At 46.4% G+C, this 21,720-nt stretch overlaps 1 protein-coding gene and 1 long non-coding RNA gene across 3 annotated transcripts in view; both read left to right on the forward strand.

Moving 5' to 3' along the window:
- The first annotated feature begins 1,359 nt into the window (after positions 1 to 1,359).
- LOC147227988 (uncharacterized) lies at positions 1,360 to 8,407 on the forward strand. The gene is made up of 3 exons (XR_015107041.1): positions 1,360 to 1,581; positions 5,072 to 5,135; positions 8,217 to 8,407. It is a non-coding gene; the product is annotated as an uncharacterized LOC147227988 (long non-coding RNA).
- Positions 8,408 to 17,776: 9,369 nt separating this feature from the next.
- LOC147227989 (GDNF family receptor alpha-4-like) overlaps positions 17,777 to 21,720 on the forward strand; it is a 39,408-nt gene continuing 35,464 nt past the window's right edge. The window contains exon 1 of one of the 2 annotated variants that reach the window (XM_086158035.1): positions 17,777 to 18,289. In XM_086158035.1, the coding sequence (XP_086014161.1) occupies positions 18,250 to 18,289 (40 nt within the window). In that variant the 5' untranslated portion in view covers positions 17,777 to 18,249. Of the gene's footprint in view, positions 18,290 to 21,554; positions 21,636 to 21,720 lie in introns of those variants that run through there. The other variant, XM_086158037.1, reaches the window with a different exon arrangement.

Consider the following 21,720-nt stretch of genomic DNA (forward strand, 5'->3'; position numbering starts at 1 on the left):
TGGCTTTCACTCAGCAGGCTGTCAGCTATTTATTCTGGAGACAATCATTTCCAGGGGCCTGAGGAGAAAGCAGATACGGTTGGATAAAACAGTCCTGTTAGAATTTGTATGTCACATCACCTCATTCGACCCACAGGCTGGTAGGATTCCTGGAAACCACCGTAGGTCCAGAAGAAGACGGAAAAGGAATACTGTAGTTCACCGCGGCTCCAGGGAGGATCCGACTGCATAAATTGTATTTTTCATGAGGTGCGGTCAGGGTTAGGGTAACAAAGGGTTACTGTTGGGTTCAGGGTTGGGGATACAAAGGTAAAAAAGAGTAAGGTTAGGGTTAGGGTTGATACGGTTAGGGTCAGCGCTGGGTTTAGATTCAGGGTGAGGGTCCAAAGATAACAAAGGGTTACCTTTGTGGGAAGCAAGGGCTGACAAATGAATTTTAATTACCTTTTTGAAATAATACTGTTCCTATTGTCTCTTTTCAGATTCTAAATGGAGTATAGTGTAAAAACCAGGCCCGTCAGTGTGAGCGTCCTTGTGCCGCTGTGTATCCATGGTCTTGACCTCCAAGTTCTCACGTATATTAAAATAATCTCCTTTGCAATTTATTTCTGCTGTTTTCTCTCTTTCTGCACCCTCTGTTTTCATGCATCCATCCACTTATTTGTCCCTCCACACAGGTCGAGCTGAAGCTGCTCCGTTCAATTAGAAATGATAATAATCTCAATTAAGGCTCTCAATGGGCTTGTTGTGTGTTTGCATACTAAACCTACAGCCTGGCGTGCATGTTGATGTGTGTGTGTGTGGTGGGGGGGGGGGGGGGGGGGGGGGTGAGATTATTGGCACCTGATGACATCCCAGCAGGATGATGGAGCAGAGTAATAATGTCACTTGGGAAAAAGGTCAAACACAGAGCCGTGCGTTTAAAGTTTCAGGTATTTTCAAGCAAAAATTACGGTCTTCTAAACTTTGAATACATAAACTTTGAATATCTGTGTTCGGCCTTGTTTAAGAGCAATATTCCTCAGTGATGGCCTGCCGTGGTCCTACAAGTTATTGAACACTTTTCATCTCCAAAGCTTGAGTCGGTGTCTGTTTGTCCGTCCATGCGACGTCTCACTCAGACAGACGGGGATAATTCGTCCCGTGATAAGCCGTCGGTGGCCCTTTGTGCTCTGCCACTGTTGCTACTGTACTTAATTTGACCTGCTACATGTTGCCAAGCACACTTGTCAATATTGGCTGTGCAGACTGAAAAGGACGTGTTTGCTTGCCCCCCCCCCCCCGCCCGCCCTGCTGAACAAACACACACTCACACAGATGAGCCCTATCAGGGTGGATGAGGTCTGGGTGGTGGAGACCGGCTACTAAGTACAACCCGGAGCCAACAGCGAAACAGCAGATATTTGATAAAGAAGTTGCACTCGATATTTTTAGAGGTGTCCTGTTGCATGCTAATCATATTCATTTATTTATTTGGCACATTTTCCACTGTACTTGTAAAAGCAGCGTAACTCAAGAAAACCTTTTGCAAAGGAATGGGTTGAACAAGATGAAGCCAACAGGTGACAGTCTATCTTACAGGTGAGCAGAATTCAAAAAATGTCTTTTGGTGAATAACACAGGCTCACCTCTGACCACAAAGAAGTGCAGTGGTCAGAGGTGTTCCTTTCGCTGTGGAGTCTCCATGTTCTTCCCGTGTTTGCGTTTGGTTCCTGTTGGTTCCTCCCACAGTCCAAACATGCAGGAGGTTCATGGAGACCCTCCGTTGGTCAGATGTGTGAATGAGGGGGTGAATGGTTGAATGTCTATGATAATGAATGAATGCATATACTGTACAGACACTACTATGGGGGATAAATAGAGCGTCGATATCAGTGGAATCCACAAGGCAGACTCCACCCTGAGATCAGGATTCTGTCCAAAGTCACTAGTACCGGTACGTGTAATCAACGATGCTGTGGATTTTACCCAAAGGTAGATTGTCCAACAGAACAAAGAGTCCTGTGCATTGAGACAGTGAAACTGAAGGGGCTTCCCTTATAATATATTCGCAACATTAAAAGCAATTCCAAAAATCAGAATCAGCACAACCCCAGCCTGAGAAGCTGACTACTTACTGTAGCTTACTGTATCCAAAGAGTGGCTCATAGGCATCTATGATCTCCGATCTCAGAAAACGAAGGTAAAAATTATATTCTGTTGGTCGATACACAGCTTTTGTGTGTTTTTAGTGTCTAAATCCCATATGAGGATTAATGGTTGACAGGTGGGGGCGGGTGCCTCTGCTCTTATTCTGTTGTTTTCTAATCTGCAGCTCTATAAAAGGGGGGGGGGCAAGGTAGCATTTCTCTGCATTTGTTTGTCATTTGGCATCTCAAGTGGAACTAACAAGCCTTTAAAATGGTAACGAGGAAGACACCGGGTGGAAGGGGTGGAAGGGGAAGAGGTGGGCAGAGGCGAGGAGCAGGAGATGGATGGAGGAGACAAAGGGTGAGGCACAAAATGAGAGGTGTAGATATGAGAGATAGGAGAAGCTGAGTGGGAGAAATTTCACATGATTTGGGAACAATTTGTGGTTATTTCATGCTTGAATGGTCCTGCACTCTCCCCTCGCTGGTATTGTTTCTCCTTCCCATTCCGCCGACAGGTATCGGCTGCAGTTGATGTTTTCAAGGTGGCGTTGGTAGGGTCAAACAGTTAAACATGAAAAAAGCCCTTCCCAGATGCACAGGTGATCTACGAGGAACGTGGAGCCCCGCGGTTCATCCGGAGAAACCCTTGCCGCGTCTCAGTCCAAGCGGGGTTGATAATCCATCTTCTGCTGAAGGTGCTGACCAGTAGGAGTGGAGATCCATCAGTCCCAAACCATGTTTTTCTTTTTTTTCAAGTGACGGATCAGCTCACGTGATAAATCACCCTCATCTCCGGGAACATCCTCAAACTTGTGCTCTTGCTGTTACCAATGAAGTAAATGATAAAATAAGTGGTTATAATTTCAAATTTTGAGAATTATTGACTGACTCCTTTTTTTACGGTGCAGCTCAGCTTTGTAATGACCACACACACACACACGTACACACACACACACACACATGAAGTATGCCAGATTTCTTTTTATGTTGAGTGTTTGTGAGCTGCAGGTACATCATTACCTTGCAAATGTCAGCAATGCATTATTTATACTGCAGTATTCTGTGGTTACGGGGCTCCCACAACAAGTTCACGTCTGTTATCCCGTTCAAGGGGCTTTGGTTTCAGGAAAGATGGGTTTCCTGAATGTTGTCATGTCTTGTTCAGAGCAAAGCACCTCCCACATTCATAGAAACATGCATTGTTTCTGTGTTGGCGCGCTTTGCTGAGGCCCGTGTTTGGGACTATTTTTGTGCCTTTTCAGACGTTGAGGCAAAGCGATGTTTTGGCTCCAGTGTTTGATGGGCATTATATAACACCAACAGGCATGGAATCGGTGTCGGACCCGGAACAGATCGTTATTGTGGGATTATTGTGAGAGTTTAAGAAATTTTCATCCAAACGGCGCTGGATTTTTATTACATTTATTTTTACAATCTGCGGGTTTCACAAGTATAAATGCACAAAACCCAAGAAAGAAAGAGAGAAAAGCAACTTAGTGTTTTTGAAAAAGGTCTAAAAAATCACTCCAAATGATGTCATGAGCGGAGTTTAATGGCCATTTCCCTTATCCACGTGGATCATACAGGTGCAGTGCCTTTCAGAGGCGAGTGCGTTGTTGGTTTGGTGGTTTAATATTTCATCATGCAACACGGGACCAAGTCAGATGGCTGTTTGTGCAGCTGCAAGAGCTCCTGTCAGGACAACAGGACTCTCACTTTCCAGAAAGGCTTCCTCTCTCTTCAGAAGAGACCAGACCTCAGCGCTGCACCTGGGAAAGGTCTCGGTAATCCAACAAAAGTGAATCATTAAAACATTTTTTCACAGCCTGGCATCATACCACCAAATCGCCCTGTCCTCCTCCAGTTCTTTCAGATTCCCGGGAAAGTAAAAACACTATACTGGTTTGGAAACTCTGTTGTCAGCGACCAATCAGAGGGAATCAACATATTACACAACCAAACCAGCAGTGTGATTCATAACAGCCTAACAAGATGAGCAGATACAATAACAGACCAAGTCCCGCATCACCTGTCAGTTCTTCCTGTTTGTTACTTTTTTGTTTTTTGTTGGCTTTTTTTCATTGCTTTAATAGAAAAGTGAACACACTGATTGAAAACCCATGCTGATATAGGCTGTAGCACTCACGCCTCTGTAATGTCGAAACCGGACAATACTAGCTTTGCAAAATCTCGTGTCAAACATACCATGTCTTACCTATGATTTTTCTATTTCTTGGGGTCAAACCTAATCCATCTTCTTCGGACTCCCTCAGACTTTGTCACTTGCCAATGCTCATTTTAGTTTTAGGAGTTGAATCTGCGAGCCTCTGTTTTTGTTGCAACTGGAATTTTCCCAAGGCAGGGTCTCCAGGCGCTCGTGAGATGGTGGAGGTGGTCTGATGTTAAAGATGAGGCAATGGGAGGCAGGTCATCCATCAGGGCTCCTGTCCTGTTTGCCTCGGCCTCCCCTGGTGCTGAAGGGGACTTGCCACCCAAGGGAGGAAGAGATGTGCTCCGGTATTTAATGTGGGCGGAGGAGAGGTAGATATACAGAAAGATAAATATACAGAATTCTCTGTGAAAGGGCAGGCAAGGTAGAAAAGTATATACAGTAGGGAGAACAAGTATTTGATTCATAAAAATAATAATTTATCCTTTATTAACCCCTTGGGGAAGCATGAGCAGTAGACATGCATTTATCCATGTGTGTGTGTGTGTGTGTGTGTGTGTGTGTGTGTGTGTGTGTGTGTGTGTGTGTGTGTGTGTGTGTCTGTGTGTGTGTGTGTCCATCTCCATCTCCACTGCACACAGCTGAGGAACTTCAGTACTGATTGTTTGGCATTCAAGTATAAAAATAACCTGAAAAAGTTCCTGGATATCACTCAGGTTTTCCATGATCATAGTTCTAAAGGGTTTGTGTCCCTGTGTGCCTGGTTTAGGCAGGAGGCTCTGCAGGCGGATGCTAACATGTCGAAGGAGGAGAAGAGGGCTGCAGGTCACAAGGTATCTTCCCCTCTATCCCCAAGGTGTTATAGTCCCATGGCTGCTGATGTTGAGACATGAATACATTGACTGAGACCGAAATGTTAAGGGGGCTAGACCACACACACACACACACACGGCGGTCTGCTTGTGATGTTACTTGTGTGGAAACAAGCTTCATCCTTCTCCCCCAGAGCTGCTGCTCCACTACTTCATCCAAGGATGCTCCGTCACATGTTCTTCACTGTGCAGGAGGGGGGAGGCCTTTTGGTTGTACGCTCTTCTTCATTAACAGCTCAGCCACCTTTAACATGTCCTCTTCAGCCCAAGCAAGCAGCAGCATCTCTTTCATCTTCTACCTGTGGAGCTTTGATCATAGCCATCAAGCCGCTTTTCATTCATCGGATCTATTTCCCATTAGCAGGGGTTGTTTGTTTTTTGCCGGTCCCCTCGAGATGGTTGGAGTGGCCCTCAAGCCCACGGTTGATTCTCGTTCTTGTTTGCATGTACTCGTTCCTTGCCGTCTGTCAGCCTGATACCTTCTCAGTATGAGGAATGAAAGCTGAGATGAAATGTTGCAAGAGAAAGCTCTGTGATGGGGACAGCAAAATGGCGGCCATGCAATGCTAATGGTAGCCTCTGTCATATTCGTCAACCAGCCCACTGCAGCTAGTATACAGTAGTTGTAGTCGCAGTACACAAAATGCATCTGTCTCATTTCACAAACAATAACATCAGCAGATCATGTCTTCAGAAAAACTGGCTCCAGTAATAAAACAACGGAAAATGCAATTGAGAATCCTGATTTTAGACTCACATCTAACTTATTGGCCCATTTGGATCGAGAGGTAAAGGTTTTTCCATTTTGAATGTATTTTCTGTTATTTGATATTGTCTCTTGAGCGTCGTCCTGTTTGGACCTGAGGATGCTCTCTGTCGTTTATGTCGATGCTTCCAACTTGGAGATAAACACTGTTCATTTGAGAAATACCAAGTTTCCCAATTAGTTTCAGATTTATTTTAATGTGTTCACTTTGGAATAAAAGGACACACAGACTTATGGAGATTAAGTGATATTTTAATCGGGATTAATGCTTTTGTTAATAAGCATGATTTTTTTTTTCCCTCTCCTGCCATTAATTTTATATTATTATCTTTATTTATCCCGAACATTTAATTGTTTTATTGCAGTTCCAATCCTGCAAAACTATTTCCCGTTGTTTAACTATGTTGTCGTCTCGGTCCGTGAGGCTGCACATTTCTATGAAAACAGAATTTATTTGACACAAAATATGGTGAGGACAAACCCTGGCCAAGTTTCTAGTCTCTCGCTGCTCTCGCTGATGTCTGTGACGTTTCCTCAGAACATCTCAGGGACTTTTACTTAATATGGAAGAGTTACTGATTACATGCTTACGACACATTTTCATGAATTAGTGGGATTTAGAAGTGGATGGTCGGCCCCAGCAAAGGGGTTCGTTCCGCTCGGGCATTTTTACTCACTTTTCTGTAGTTCCATTGTCAAGGCTCTATAATCCCTTGCAAGCTAAACCTCGGTGAGCGCTAAAAAGGAGGGCTTGGTGGCCGTTGAATGAGCGAGAGTCAGAGTAAGAGTGAGACCGAGCCTCGCTGCCGCAACAGAACATGTCCATTCACTTCTCACACTTGTGTTTCGGAGGCCGGTCTGGATGCACCTCCGCTGTCAGATGTGGCACAGCTGGCGTCGGATGAGCTGCGCTTACTCCCGCCAGACGGTTGTAGCAGTAGGTTGAGCATCAAACGGTCCTTTAAAGTTTCCCATCTTACAGTGAATGCAAAGACTTTACATGAAGGCCATCGACCCTCACTTTAGACAGCGAGCAGCCAAGACTTCCATATACCACGTTTCCACCACATGAGAGCAAAGCACCTCTAGTTTTAACAGCCGAAGACGGGGCTCCTGGCCAGGAAAGCTGGCTAGAGAGAGGCCCCCGCAGGAACCAGGAACCCCTCACCTCGGGGGCTGAAGCTCGACGCTCAGGGCTGAAAAGGCTCATGAAAGAAGTCACCTATCTTCTCAGGAAGATGTTATGATGAGCAGCATAAAGTGAGGGGTGCTGAGGAAGTGGAAGTCTCTTGCACTGTAGCTGGGTTTTGATGGTGACAAACCAGCTCTTCGTTTCTCCTCAAGCTGATCTCTCGTGGTAGTCCTGATGATGTTCTGGCTTCTTGTAAAGGGAAAGACCCACCAAACACACACGACCCCTGCAGTGTGTATGAAGCCCTGGCTTTGCACTTTGAAGGTATTCAGACAGATTGAGATGATGTGTGTGTGTGTGTGTGTGTGTGTGTGTGTACAAGTGTATATAAGATAGGTATATATAGTGTATACCAGTATCTGCCCGTCTGATTGTGGTTGTGAAATGATAACTGACAGACTGTTGCTGTCCTGGATTATTTGACTGAACATTTTCACATGAAGACACTTTCCAAGGTTGATTTTTGAGATCCCGTAAATCCTGAAATCCTCAACCACAGGAGTGTTTTCTTTTCCACGAAGAGAATATCTCTGACTGCCATTTTATCGCAGTGGTGAGGTTTCTTTCATTCCTCCCACTGAGACATGAATTGAGTCTAATCAATGACTGACCTGCACCTCCAATATGTCTATCAGTTATTACTGCTTGAAGTAGATGGTGGTGGAAAAAAAAAAGCTAAATTAAAACGTCTGAAACTTTTGATTTTCACCCATTTTCTGCCATCAGTGCTTCCCTTTTCAGATAAAACACATCAGAGTGAAAACAACAAAGTGCATTTAATGTTAATAACTTTCCAGGCGTCTTCTCGCTTCCACAGACGGCACCCATTTGATCAGAGCAGCAGAGGGCTGGTTGAGGAGCAGACATGCATCAGTGTTGCAGCAAAGGAGGGAGATTTCTGCCGGGAACATTCATTTGGCTGGAAGATTTAGAGGCGGTGACATGTTTTATAGATGAACCACTTGAAATAAGTGAATATTAGCACAGGAGTAAGACGTCTACTCTTCCTGCCAATGATCCTCACAGATGTGTGGATTTTTCACTTTGAAGAACAATCAGGTGTATTGGGCTGTCTGCATTGCAGGGTGAAGTCATGGCCTGAAGAACCAGAACCGTCTGGGCAAAAGTTACTTCCCATCCAACTCTTACTGCCATGTGTTTCCCAAGGCATGTGTTTATAGGTGTGTATTTATTGCACATTTTCATACCCGTGTTTCTATATCTGAGCCACCACCTGGGGTCCCATATCCAAAAAAATGTGCATTCGCACTTGCTTGAGGCTACCGGCATGCATCTGTGGTGTGTTGGTGGACACTTTATCCTCTCATATGATGAATAAAAACATAATGGCAGCTTTATATTATTATTATTATTGTTGTTGCTGCTGTTGTCACAAAATATTCAGGTCTAAAATTTTAGCCAGTTTTCAAACAAAAACCATCAGTTGTTACTTGATTGTTGGTGCATTTGGTTTCTGCACAGTTTTTTCCTAACTGAAAAAAGTAATAAAGACATTCACAGTGTTTGGATTTTATGTGAATCTGATACATTTTTTCTCTCTAAACTTCCCCCTCACTGAGGTTGTACTAACTTGTCAGTAGTTACTGGCAGTTATCTCTGAGTAGAGCAACTTTAAGTAGCTTGGATTTTTATTTAATATCAGGGTTAGATGGAGAAGGTTGATTCACTGGGGTGACCCCGGAAGGGAAAAGCCAAAAGAAGAAGGATGTTTATTTAATATCAGTCTAGCAGCCCCCAGTCCAGATGCGCCCATGTTTGTGTTTTAGGACGGGCTGACGGGCCGCTCTTATGGTTGCCAACCACCAGCAGACGGCTGAAGGTGCTGCGCAGGAGATCACATCCTTTCTACAGCTGACGGACGGCACTGAATATTCTGTGTTTTTATTTTAACTGACATTTACAGCATACTGTGGTGTGTTTTTCCAAGAATAAAAACAAGAGATAATGTAAGTCACACACACACATACACACACACACACACACACACACACACACACACACAGATCAGCAGACTTGAAATGTTTTGCTTGGTTGTAATGTCTTCTTTCACCATGAAGCCTAAAAAAGCCTGTTCCCTATGTTTGAGATCGAGGCTGCAGCTTTCCTGTGTGAGCAGACATCTGCTGAACCTCCACCTGACAGGCCTCAGAGGTTTCTGAGAACCTTGGAGACAACGGTGCAATGAATCTGAGAACAGGCTGTTTGAGCCCTCTATCATCATCTTTAACTGAAGTAAATATTTGCAAGAAACCCCATTCTTCCAGATACAGAGCTACATTTACTGTCTTACAAAGGCTGCCAATTTGCTGTAAATTTTCCTTGTGTGTGTGTGTGTGTGTGTGTGTGTGTGTGTGTGTGTGTGTGTGTGTGTGTGTGTATGTGTGTGTGAGTTTGTGTAAGTGCATGTGTGTGTATTAATCGTGTGTTTGTTTTTGTGTTTGGGTCTGTGGCTTCCTGCTGTCCCCTTCGTTTGGAGCCAGACAGCTGGTTGACCTCTGCAGCAGAAGAAGACCCCAGGTCATCTCTTACTCATTGCCAGATTGTCCAGCCAGCCCTGTGGCCCCCACTCCACCCCACTCCGCCCCACTCCACTCCACTCCACCCCACTCCACCCCACTCCACTCCACCCCATCCCACCCTCGTGTGTCCTTGTCTCCACAGCCAGACCTCCATCCCCCCTGTCATGCGCCAGCCAACTGTTTGCCATCAACATGCTTGGCAGCTCCACGCTGCTCTGACCACACAACCTATTTGAATCAGTCCACTTCTCCTGCCAACCTGCTTACACCTTCAGGCCTTCAACCCCCCAAATTCATACCCCGGACATGAATTAACCAAATGCCCAACAGGGCCCCAGGTCTCCAGGGGGCCTCCAAAACAGATTGTCTTTAAGAAAACAGGATGAACAACAAGTGAACAACAAACGACAGGGCCTTTGGCACGGTGGAGACGAGCTTTGTGCTCCTATTTCTAAGAAAGCCCCCGAAACTACTGATGAGCAAGGACTAAAATGTATAGTAATAGTAGTATTAGTAGAATGTTGTTACATCAAGGCATTGGAAGTATGTATGCCTGGAATATCTGGCACACAACGTTCAAATGGTTTTGTGCCGAAAAAAGATGTTTGTGAGGACAACATTTAAAAACTATATTCAATTAGGATTTGAATGCATTTTAACATATGCCCTTTTTGCCCTTTATGATTCTCAGCACATCACGATACATAGGTCTGGACAGGAACGACACTACTTTGTGTTTCTGGACTATGGAGAGACTCTTGCATTCGGACTTTGACAGAGTTGTTTGTGTCGGTGGGCTTCCCTCCAGGTTTGCTCTGGGATTTCAGTTTTCTTTCCGTCCATGCTGCTATCCTGCAGCCTTTTTGTCTGGGCCCAGCCCGGCCCTCCACACCTCCTCACAGCCACATCTCCACCCCTCCGCACCCATGGGACATTGGGTTTAACCATGGGCCCAGACGCTGCTCCGCATTTCTTGAGGTTCAAAGTAAAGCAGCCTCGCGCGCATAAACGGGATTGAAGTTCCAAGTTCCAAACAAAGGGGACTGCAACTTCCACCACCTCCGATGAAGGTCAAAGCTGACGTGGAATTCTTATAACATCATCTTGTGAGAACATCAAGCAAATTACGATCGTATCGTAGCATTATCACTCTTTTTCCACTCAGCTACAGGTATAACAATATACTTTGCTTTGTTTTATGCACAAAATGTATGTTTAAATGAACACCCTCCACAGAAGCCCTCGAGTCAGGAGTTATTAGAATATGATTGTCCTTCAAAACCTACCTGAAATAATTTCCCCTGACGACTTGTTTATATCGTTTATGTGTTTTGCCATGGAGACGGCCTTTGACGGCAAGAGAAAAAGCAAGGGTTGCAAATAAAGTAACAAACAATGTTCTTAACCTTTTGTGACGATGAATATAATCATTTTAATTAAAAGTGCATATTTTCTCTCTCACATCACCCGACTCTCTTCGCTTAATTATTCAGCTGAGGTCTCTGCCATTACAAGAGACAATTGAAATGACATTTTTGTCAAAAAACAGCATTTTCCTGCTAATGACAGTGAAGTTACTATAGAATATAAAAACACACATATATATATATATATATATATGTGTAGCAAGATGTAGTCATGAAGAAATCCAGAAGGACATTGCCTCTATTGCTGTTTGTGAAGTCCCAGTGGTGTCCACCATATGTCTGTCCCTGGAGAGCGAGGAGGTTTCCTCTGATTAGCCGGACAGCTTGTTACCCAACAGGCCTCGGGGTTGGACGACCTCTGGGGATAAACAGGGAAACATGTCATTTGCTTGATGGGGGGGAAGGAGGGGCTGTTACTCTTTCTCTGAGAGTGTGAAGATTAATGAGTGTGCATATAACCTTAAATGGACTTGTAGATAGCAGTTTAAAATTTGTAAGTGAGGCTGTTAAGAAATGAACAAAAGCAGCCATCCTGCCATTGTTCCTCGCGGCAGTCCCTGCCACGCTGCCTGCAGAGCCTTGCGCTCAACACTCACTGTGACAAATACAAATCAATAAGGTAGGGAGTCTACTTGAAAGTGTGAATCTAACCTCTGGTTGTTCCTGTTGTCCACTGGATCACACCTTCCTCATAGGATTTTGAATAAGTTCCTGTGTTTAAACCACTGGCTCCTTCCTTCACCTCTTCTTCTTCTTCTTCTTCTTCTTCTTTCAGCTTTTTCCTTCAAGGGTCGCAACAGCAAATCGACTTTCTCCATCGAACCCTATTCTCCGGATCCTCCTCTCTCACACCAACTACCTTCATATCCTCTCTCACTATGTCCATAAATCCTCTCTTTGGTCTTCCTCCAGACCTCTTGCCTGGCAGCTCCAATTCTAGAATCCGTCTACCAATATATTCTCTATCCCTCCTCTGTACATGACCCAACCATCTCAGTCTGGCTTCTCTGACTTTCTCTCCAAAACATCTGACATGTGCTGTTCCTCTGATAGACTCATTCCTGATCCTATCCATCCTGGCCACTCCCAAAGAGAACCTCAACATCTTCATTTCTGCAACCTCTAGTTCTGCCTGCTGTCTTTTGGTCATTGTAACAGTTTTGTAGTCCAAACATCATCGCTGGTCTCACCACTGTCTTGTTCATCTTTCCTTTTATTCTGGCCGATAGTCTTCTATCACATAGTACCCCTGATACTTTTCTCCACCCATTCCAACCTGCTTGGACCCGTCTCTTCACCTCTTTTCCACACTCTCCGTTGCTCTGGACTGTTGACCCTAAGTACCTGAAATCCTCCAGCTTCTTGATCTCCACTCCCTGTAGCCTCACCGTTCCACCCAAGTTCCACCCATTCACACACATATATTCTGTCTTGCTGCGACTAACTTTCATTCCTCTCCTTTCCAGAGCATACCTCCACCTCTCTAGATGTTCCTCTACCTGTTGTCTGCTCTCACTACAGATCACAATGTCATCCGCAAACATCATGGTCCATGGGGATTCCTGTCTAACCTCATCTGTCAGCCTGTCCATCACCATTGCCAACAAGAAGGGGCTCAGCGCTGATCCCTGATGGAGTCCCACCTCCACCTTGAACTTCTCTGTTACCCCTACAGCACACCGTACCAGTGTCTCACAGCTAGCATACATGTCCTGCACCAGTCTAACATACTTCTCTGCCACTCCAGACTTCCTCATACAATACCAGAGCTCCTCTCTTGGCACCCTGTCATATGCTTTTTCTAGGTCTAAAAAAACACAAACCAGCTCCCTCTGGCCTTCTCTGTACTTTTCTATTAGCATTCTCAACGCAAATACTGCATCTGTAGTACTCTTCCTTGGCATGAAGCCATACTGCTGTTCACAAATGCTGACTTCTGCTCTCAGTCTAGTTTCCGCTACTCTTCCCCATAACTTCATTGTATGGCTCATCAACTTTATCCCTCTATAGTTGCCACAATTCTGCACATCCCCTTTATTCTTAAAAATAGGCACCATCACGCTTTGTCTCCATTCTTCAGGCATCTTCTCACTCTCTAAGATCCCGTTGAATAACCGAGTCAGAAAATCTACTGCTGTCTCTCCTAGACACTTCCACACCTCCACAGGTATATCGTCAGGAACAACCGCTTTTCCACTCTTCATCCTCTTCAATGCCTTCCTTACTTCACTTTTACTAATTTGTGCTACTTTGTGGTCTACAATAGTCCCCTCTTCTACCTTTGCCTCTCTTTCATTTTCCACATTCATCAGCTCATCAAAGTACTCTTTCCATCTTCCCTTCTTCCCATCTTCCCATCTTCACTCTGCTAGCATCTGTCAATACATTTCCCTCTCTATCCTTAATCACCCGGACCTGTTGTACATCCTTTCCATCTTTATCTCTCTGTTTCGCCAACCTGTATAGATCATTCTCACCCTCCTTACTATCCAACCGAACATACAAGTCATCGTACGCCCTTTGTTTTGCCTTTGCTACCTCTATCTTTACCTTTCGCCGCATCTCCCTGGACTCCTGTCTGTTCTCTTCAGTCCTCTCAGTATCCCACTTCTTCTTCGCTAACCGCTTTCTCTGTATATACTCCTGCACTTCCTCATTCCACCACCAAGTCTCCTTATCTACTTTCCTTCCAGATGACAAACCAAGTACTCTTCTACCTGTCTCCCTGATAACACTAGCTGTTGTTGTCCAATCATCTGGAAGCTCACCCTGACCACCCAGACCCTTTCTATACTCCTCCCTGACAACCATGCAACACTCTTCCCTTTTTATCTTCCACCACTTTGTTACCTCGTCTATACAAGATGTAGTCTACCTGCGTGCTCCTACCTCCGCTCTTATAAGTTACCCTATGTTCCTCTTTTTTCTGGAAAAGGGTGTTCACTACAGCCATTTCCATCCTTTTTGCAAAATCTACCACCATCTGTCCCTCTGCATTCCTATCCTGGACACCAAATCTGCCCATCACTTCTTCATCCCCTCTATTGCCTTCACCAACATGTCCATTGAAGTCTGCACCAATGACCACTCTCTCATTTCTGGGAATATTCTGCATCACTTCATCCAACTCATTCCAGAAGTTCTCCTTCTCTTCAGATTCACATCCCACCTGTGGTTCATAGCCACTAACAACATTGAGCATCACACCTTCAATTTCCAGTTTCAGACTCATAAGTCTATCTGACATTCTTTTCACCTCTAGGACGTTCCTAACAAACTCCTCCTTCAAGATAACTCCTACTCCATTTCTCTTCTTCTCAGTACCATAATAGTACAACTTAAAGCCTGCTCCTAAGCTTCTAGCCTTACTTCCTTTCCACCTGGTCTCCTGGACACACAGTATATCCACCTTCCTTCTCTGCATCATGTCCAACTCTCTACCTTTTCCTGTCATGGTCCCAATATTCAAAGTCCCTTCTCTCAGTCCCAGGCTCTTTTCTTTCCTCCTCTCTCTCTGCTTCCGAACACGCACTCCTCCTCTTCTTCTTGTTCTTGTTCTTCGACCCACAGTAGCCCGATCTGGCTAGATTATTCTGGGTAAAGTTGAGGGAAATGTGGATTTGGCTGAAGAGAAGTTTCTGCAAACATGTTGCAAAGACTTTCTGCTTGTTGTTTTTTTCCTGTGAGTTTTTCACAGAGAGCCTTCAGAATCCTCCCCCGGGGGTATTCCTGCTGTGTGAACACACATGAGACCCAAACCATCTTCTCATCTCTCTCTCAGACACAACGACAAATACGGCTGTTGTTCTTGGCTTCCAGTATTTTTGGCTGTGTTGGCCTTCTGACGAAAACTACAGAGACAGCGACATCCCAGAGACAACACAGGATGTGGATCTTCACATCCCACGGTGAGACCTTTCTGTCTTCATCAGCCTTGTGGAAAAAAAGTGAAGATTATATTTTTTAGTGGAAAGCCTTGCACTGTTGAAAATGGCTTTTTGAACCCACTGCTTTGCAAGCAAACTACCCGCTGGAGTTTACAATTAGAAAATATCCAACAGGTGTATTTCAGCATCTTCTGAAAGTCCAAAACTGGTTGCTACCAATCACTGGTGCATATGTATTTATGTATGCATTCCCTATGACCCTATATCACTGGTAAATATGTATATATATATATATATATATATGTGTGTGTGTGTGTGTGTGTGTGTGTGTGTGTGTGTATGTGTGTGTGTGTGTGTGTGTGTGTGTGTGTGTGTATGTATATATGTATATATGTATGTATATATGTGTGTGTATCCTATGACCCGATGTCACTGGTGTGTATATACATTGGGGAGAACAAGAATTTGATACACTGCTGATTTTTCAGCTTTTCCCACTTGCAAAGCATGTAGAAGTCTGTCATTTTTATCACAGGTACTCTTCAACTGTGAGTGATGGAATCTAAAACAAAAATCCAGAAAAGCACATTGTATTATCTTTAAGTCGTTAATTTGCTTTTTATTGCATTACACATGTATTTGATACATCAGAAAAACAGAGCTTCAAATATTTCCTGTGGTTGTTGAGCATGTTTGCACTGCAGCAGGGATTCTGGCCCATTCCTCCATGCAGATCTTCTCCAGATCCTTCGGGTTTCAAGGCAGTCGCCGGGCAATGTGGACTTTCAGCTGCCCCCAAAGATTTTCTATTGGGTTCAGGTCTGGAGGCTGGCTTGGCCTCTCCAGGACCCTGAGACGCTTCTTACGGAGCCACTCCTTGGTTGCTCCGGCTTTGTGTTTGGGGTGGTTGTCATACTGGAAGACCCGGCCACGTCCCATCTCGAGGCTCTTAGAGAGGAAAGGATGTTGTTGGCCAAGATCTTGCGATGCACGACCCCATCCATCCTCCCCTCGATACGGTGCGGTCGTCCCGTCCCCTTTGCAGAAAAGCATCCCCAAAGAATAATGTTTTTACCTCCGTGCTTCACGCTTGGGATGGTGTTCTTGGGGTTGGACTCGTCCTTCTTTTTCCTCCAAACACGCAGAGTGGCCTTTAGACCAAAAACCTCTATTTTTGTCTCATCAGACCACATGACCTTCTCCCATTCCTCCTCTGGATCATCCAGCTGGTCGCTGGCAAACTGACCAGGGGGACCTTGCGTGCCCTGCAGGATTTCCCCTCAGACCGTGGAAGGGAAAAGCCCAAAGGAGAAGTAGGTATGTGTATCATATGCCCCCATACCACTGGAGTGTGTATATATATAAATATGTGTGCGTGTGTGTGTGTGTGTGTATGCATACCCTATGGTCCTATATCACTGATAGCTAGGTATGTGTATCCCCACTTGCCCACTCGATCCTTCCCTTGCTTGTGAACCAGACCCTGAGCCCCCTCCTGAAGCCGCCAACCTAACCAGTAGCTAGGATGCCGGGGGCTTTAGGCTCATCCAAGGCCAACAGCTCCTCGGCGAGGGACCAGACAACGCATGCCACAGAAGACCCCCAAATTATGGTACAGATATCTCTTTTGCAGGAGGGATACTGGAGGGTTTGTGTCCAGAGGATTGTAGTTGACCTCCTAATGTTGCTGCTCCATAAATGTAACATTCTGCTGGACCTCCAGAGCAAGAGCCTTCACGTTTCATTTAGGAGGCTAGCACCGGATGTTTGGATTGGTCTGAAGCCCTGCAGAAGAAGATGTCTTCCACCTGGGGTGACAGGAGGCCTGCCTCCAGCACCACCAGGTCTTCCAGCACCTCTTCACATCCATGTCAACATGAGGAGATAAACAGACTTGGCTATTCTTCCTTCCATCATTCTAAAAGTACTTCCTGCTCTGGTGCAAGTAACCAGAAGAAACAGCCACCAGTAGATGAACCTGAGGTCTTGGACCTCCATGTGCGGTCAGGAGGCAGCGGGCTGCGGATCTTCTCTGTTTATTTTCAAACACAGAATGAAGGGGTGAGGATTCAGAGGTGCTCCGCAATTACAGCCTTGCTAAAAACACAAATTAATTTCATTGGACAGAAATGTGTTAAATCCTCAGGAGTTTGCAACCACAATTTCGGTTTATTCATTTACTAATCTCCACCGGACCGAAAGCCCCCCCCCCCCCCCCCCCCATATCTTCATTCTCTGGGGTTTTGTCTTCCTCAAAAACACTGAGGTTGAATTTGGAAAATAACCTGGAAAGCTTCAGAAAATAAAGAGCTGTTCATTAGAAGAACCAGCTCTGCCAGTGGTACTAGTAATAGAACTCTGCTCCCAGATTTGATTCACAGGTGAGACCCTCAATGGTGCCAAAGACATGTGGGAGGAATAGAGATCATCTTCATTGTCAGCTTTGTGTCTGGAGCGGAAGCAGACACTTGCAGAGGAATAAAGATATATTCTGGATATTCCGGAATTGAATGGGGTTTTGTCTCTTTTTGACTCTTTCTATTGAACCCAACCGTGTTAAATAACCTAAATCAACCTTCTCCTTGTCTCCGAGCAGCCCCGAGTCCTCTTGCCCCTAAAGGTGACGATGATAAACCCAGACGTGGGGGGAGGAGGAGGAGGAGGAGGAGGAGGAGGAGGAGGAGGAAGAGGAGGAGGGGAGGAGGAGGGGAGGAGGAGGAGGAGGAGAAGGGGGAGAAGGAGGAGGAGGAGGAGGGATATCACCAGTTAACAACCCCAGCCTCCTCTGCCGGCCGGCATTAAGATCGCAGAAGGCAACGGGACCTTCTCAGCGGAGGATCCGCGTCGTGATGAGAACCCGCGGGACTGGCAGCCGCCCGCCCACACCGCCTCCTCCTCCGCCCCCTGAGACCTCCTCCATCCCCTGAGACCTCCTTCATCCCCCTGACTCCTCCGCCAGAGGCGCGCCTCACGCACGCACACGCACGTACGGCGCGCACTTTGCTCCGACACATCCTGAAACTTGCTGGACTTACCTGGACGGACGGACTGAGGCGCAGCGGCGCGGGTGAATGTAGCGGCGGCGGCGGTCGGCCGTCTGTCTCCGGGGCGCGCAGCAGAGTGCGCACCGCGTCCGGGACTTCCACCCGCGTCCGGGACTTCCACCCGCGTCCGGGACTTCCACCCGCGTCCGGGACTTCCACCCGCGTCCGGGACTTCCACTCGCGTCCGGGACTTCCACCCGCGTCCGGACGTCCGCAGACATGCTCCTCCTCGGGACCGCGCTGCTCCTCTCCCTGTCAGGTGAGTCCAGCGCGCCTTTCGTAGAACAAAAGAGTTGCATCTGCGTGGACGTCATCGGATGCTGTCCGTGGAGTCTAAAAGTCACGGTTCTTCTCGTCTCTTTGTGGTCCTCAGCTTTGCTGAGACCTGGTGCTGCTGCTCCTCAACTTCTCCACAGTTGAAGGTTTCCAGTGGCAGGACACGGGCAGTGTTTCTCCCATCCCTGTGACTTTTACCCTCTAATTGATGTGTGTGTGTGTGTGTGTGTGTGTGTGTGTGTGTGTGTGTGTGTGTGTGTGTGTGTGTTGCGGGGGGATCCAAGAGGCTACGCCCATCCAACTTGGGGTTTAATGTTCTCAATCGTTACTGAAACCGAAAGCGAAGTTCATTGTGAAGTTAACCTCCAGATGTTTGCAGATTTAACTTCACAAAAGAAGGGATTTTATTGTAATTTTCATTCACCTTAAATGTTTTAAATAATGTTACTCTCCCCCTGAGAGCTGCTCAGCTGGAGGAGCTTCTTCAGGACATCTAGATGAACCATAATCATTTTTAATTTCCATAATGACATTAATAAAAATAGAAGTAGGATGGTGCGCCGCTTTGCTAGATTCTTATTTTTTTCACCCTGTGAAAACCTTTTTCAACATGTTTGTAGCTGAGATGAAGTTCTAACCCAGGGGTGAAAATGTGCAGGCTGGAGAAAAAGAAAACATGTGTTCATTGTCACTGGGTTACAGGAGGGTCCACATGGTGAACACACACACACACACACACACGCACGCACGCACGCACGCGCACACACACACACACACACACACACACACACACACACACACACACACACACACACACACACACACATCTGACCTTTTGAGTACACACTACCCCACGTCTATCTGTCCGCCTGAGGTGGAGAGGTGTGTGTGTGTTTGTGTGTGTTTCGGGGGGCAGTCCTGTGTTGCCTTCAGTTACGAGGCCGATGATACCGTGCACGTCCAGTGCATTTACAACACACACACACACACACACATACGATACTCTCATGGCTTCAGACTTTTAATATTCCTCTATGTGTGGATGGAATGAGTCCCTGGATTGAATGAGTGACTTTCCTGTCTGTGCCACCGACGCCTCTCGATGCCTTCAGTGAGATTGCTGTGTGTGTGTTTGTGTGTGTGTGTGTGTGTGTGTGTTTATTATCCGGCATACAGTGACATTGTAAGGTGGAGCCCTGTGACCTCCCCCACCCCCCAGGTCCTGTCTTATTTTCTTCCTCTCCATCTCCATCCAAGCCCCCTCAGGCTTGGGCTGCGTGAGAATAAAAGATTTGAGCCGCTCAATGAGGAAGAGACTCAAGTGAGGCCGGTCTGCAAACACTCGGACGTCTTCGTCTTATCTGTGCGCAGGCAGATGTTTGCGTGTGGAAGGATGACAGCAGGAATTGTTTTTGTAGATGGCACAGGAAGAAGTCGTGATCTGATACTTACAAATGAGTGAGTGAGTGAGTGAATGAATGAATGAAGGGGTTCTTAGAACATCTGATCTTCAAACCTGTTCATGTTTAGAGCGTTACCTCCAGTTTCCACTGAATGGTATGATAGCAGCTAAAATGACCCAGTCCCTCAGTACCTGATGCGTGTGCATGCGCACAAACACACACACACACACACACACACACACACACACACACACACACACACACACACACACACACGCACACACACAGTGTGGTGGTTTGCTCAGCCTCTTTGCAGGTTCGGTATTTGATGATCAGCAAATCCGTTTCAGCTTTGTCAATGTAGATGGGAGAAAGTGAGGGGACAGAATTACAATCCTTTCCGGTGCACGTGTGGAGGGATTTTCTCGCAATTTTCAAGAAGTATAGAAAACCAGATGAGGGCCAAAGAACATCCAAGAACCGGGAGCACGACTCGCTGCAAGAAGACGTAATGTCAGCTTTGTTTTAAGAAACCTTGCAGGGTCCCCTGGGTGGAGTACCGAGAGATGCGGCGGTTGCATCGCGGTAAATGTCGCATGTATCGTTTGACCTGTGTGAGCCGCTTAAGGTCGGTGTCGTATCCTCTTAATTGTTTATTGGTTTATTCTTGTCGATTTGCCTCCCATGCGCTTTGCTCTGTCATTATTCGATTTCCCATCTCCGGTTGATGGAGGGAAAGGTGCGTCTTTATTACTGTCACCGTGACAACTATTGTTCTGCACGGCTGACATTCAAATAACGGCACCGTAAAATGTAAACGAGCAAATTTTAGGTGCAGCCATGAATTTGGCGGGGCCCCGCGTTCAACGACCACATCCTGCGGTGGGAGAGAAGACGTACGGCGCACACATGCGGGATTGAGGTGCGGCAAGAATGCAGACCTCGGTTTGGCTCAGTGTGATGTGGACGGCTTGCTCGGGAAATGAATTTAAGGTTTTTCTCCGTTCCCTCCACGGGAGGAGCTCTTTGTCCGTTGGAGCTGTCCTGACAGCAGGGTGGGCGAAGGCTCACAGAGGCCGGCTGATCGGCCGGTCTCTGTGACCCTTTTCTTTAATTATGTTTATTTTCTTAGCGTGTGAACAGAATGGTTTAAGTTTCTACCTATCTTTTTATTTTAACCTTATGAATGAGAACTTATTTTCCTTTTGCCAATTATTCTCCGGAGGGAGAACAGCCAGCCTGAGACCGAAGGGTCCTCCTACCCGAGGCTCATCCACGGTCCGGCTCTGGTCTCCATCACTCTGGACATTTGCGTCTCCACAAGAAGGGACACGGCCAGTGTCAGCAGGACCATCTCTCCGCCCAGGCCTTTCCCTTAGGTTCTGTCCGTCTGCAGCGCCGGCCTCGAGAGCTGCACGGACGACACGGCAGCCCGTCAACTTTTTTAATGGCATGATGACCGCCGCTTAAAGACAAAGCGCAGTGGATTTACATGCTCGAACTGCAGCCTCTACCCGCGAAACTTGGAAAAAGAAACATTTAGAATTAAGCAACAAGAGGCCTCTTTGGTGTCAGAAGCCCAGGACAGAGAAGAACCCCGAGGTTTGACCTCCAAGAGATGAGGCGACCGTCCTGAGCTGTTTCGAAATTTCCAGACCCGCAATGGAGATTTCGCTTTTGCATAGCCACTTCCCACCGCCTCACGCCGATCAGCTGATTTAGCCAAATGTGACCCGGTGCCGTCGGAAGCATCTCCCGCTAATGACGGCTGACATCATCCGGCTGCTCAGCGAGGGGGGGCTTTAAAAAGAGACTTCTCTGGTTGCCACAATAACCTGTGACGGAGCCGCGTGAAGCTCTGGAGGCTCTAAACCTCCTCCTACGGCCTCCTTTCATAGGAGATGAAAGACGGCCATCCATACACAGGTGTCAGGTGTTTCAAATTACAGACTGCATATCCATCCAAACACACCTATTACCGCTGGCTCTGTGGGGGGCAAGGGAAGGAGGC

Source organism: Fistularia commersonii, chromosome 13 (genome assembly GCF_037954325.1).
Source record: "Fistularia commersonii isolate RoL2024-O1a breed Wild chromosome 13, RoL_Fcom_v1.0, whole genome shotgun sequence".
Classification (NCBI taxonomy): Eukaryota; Metazoa; Chordata; class Actinopteri; order Syngnathiformes; family Fistulariidae; genus Fistularia; species Fistularia commersonii.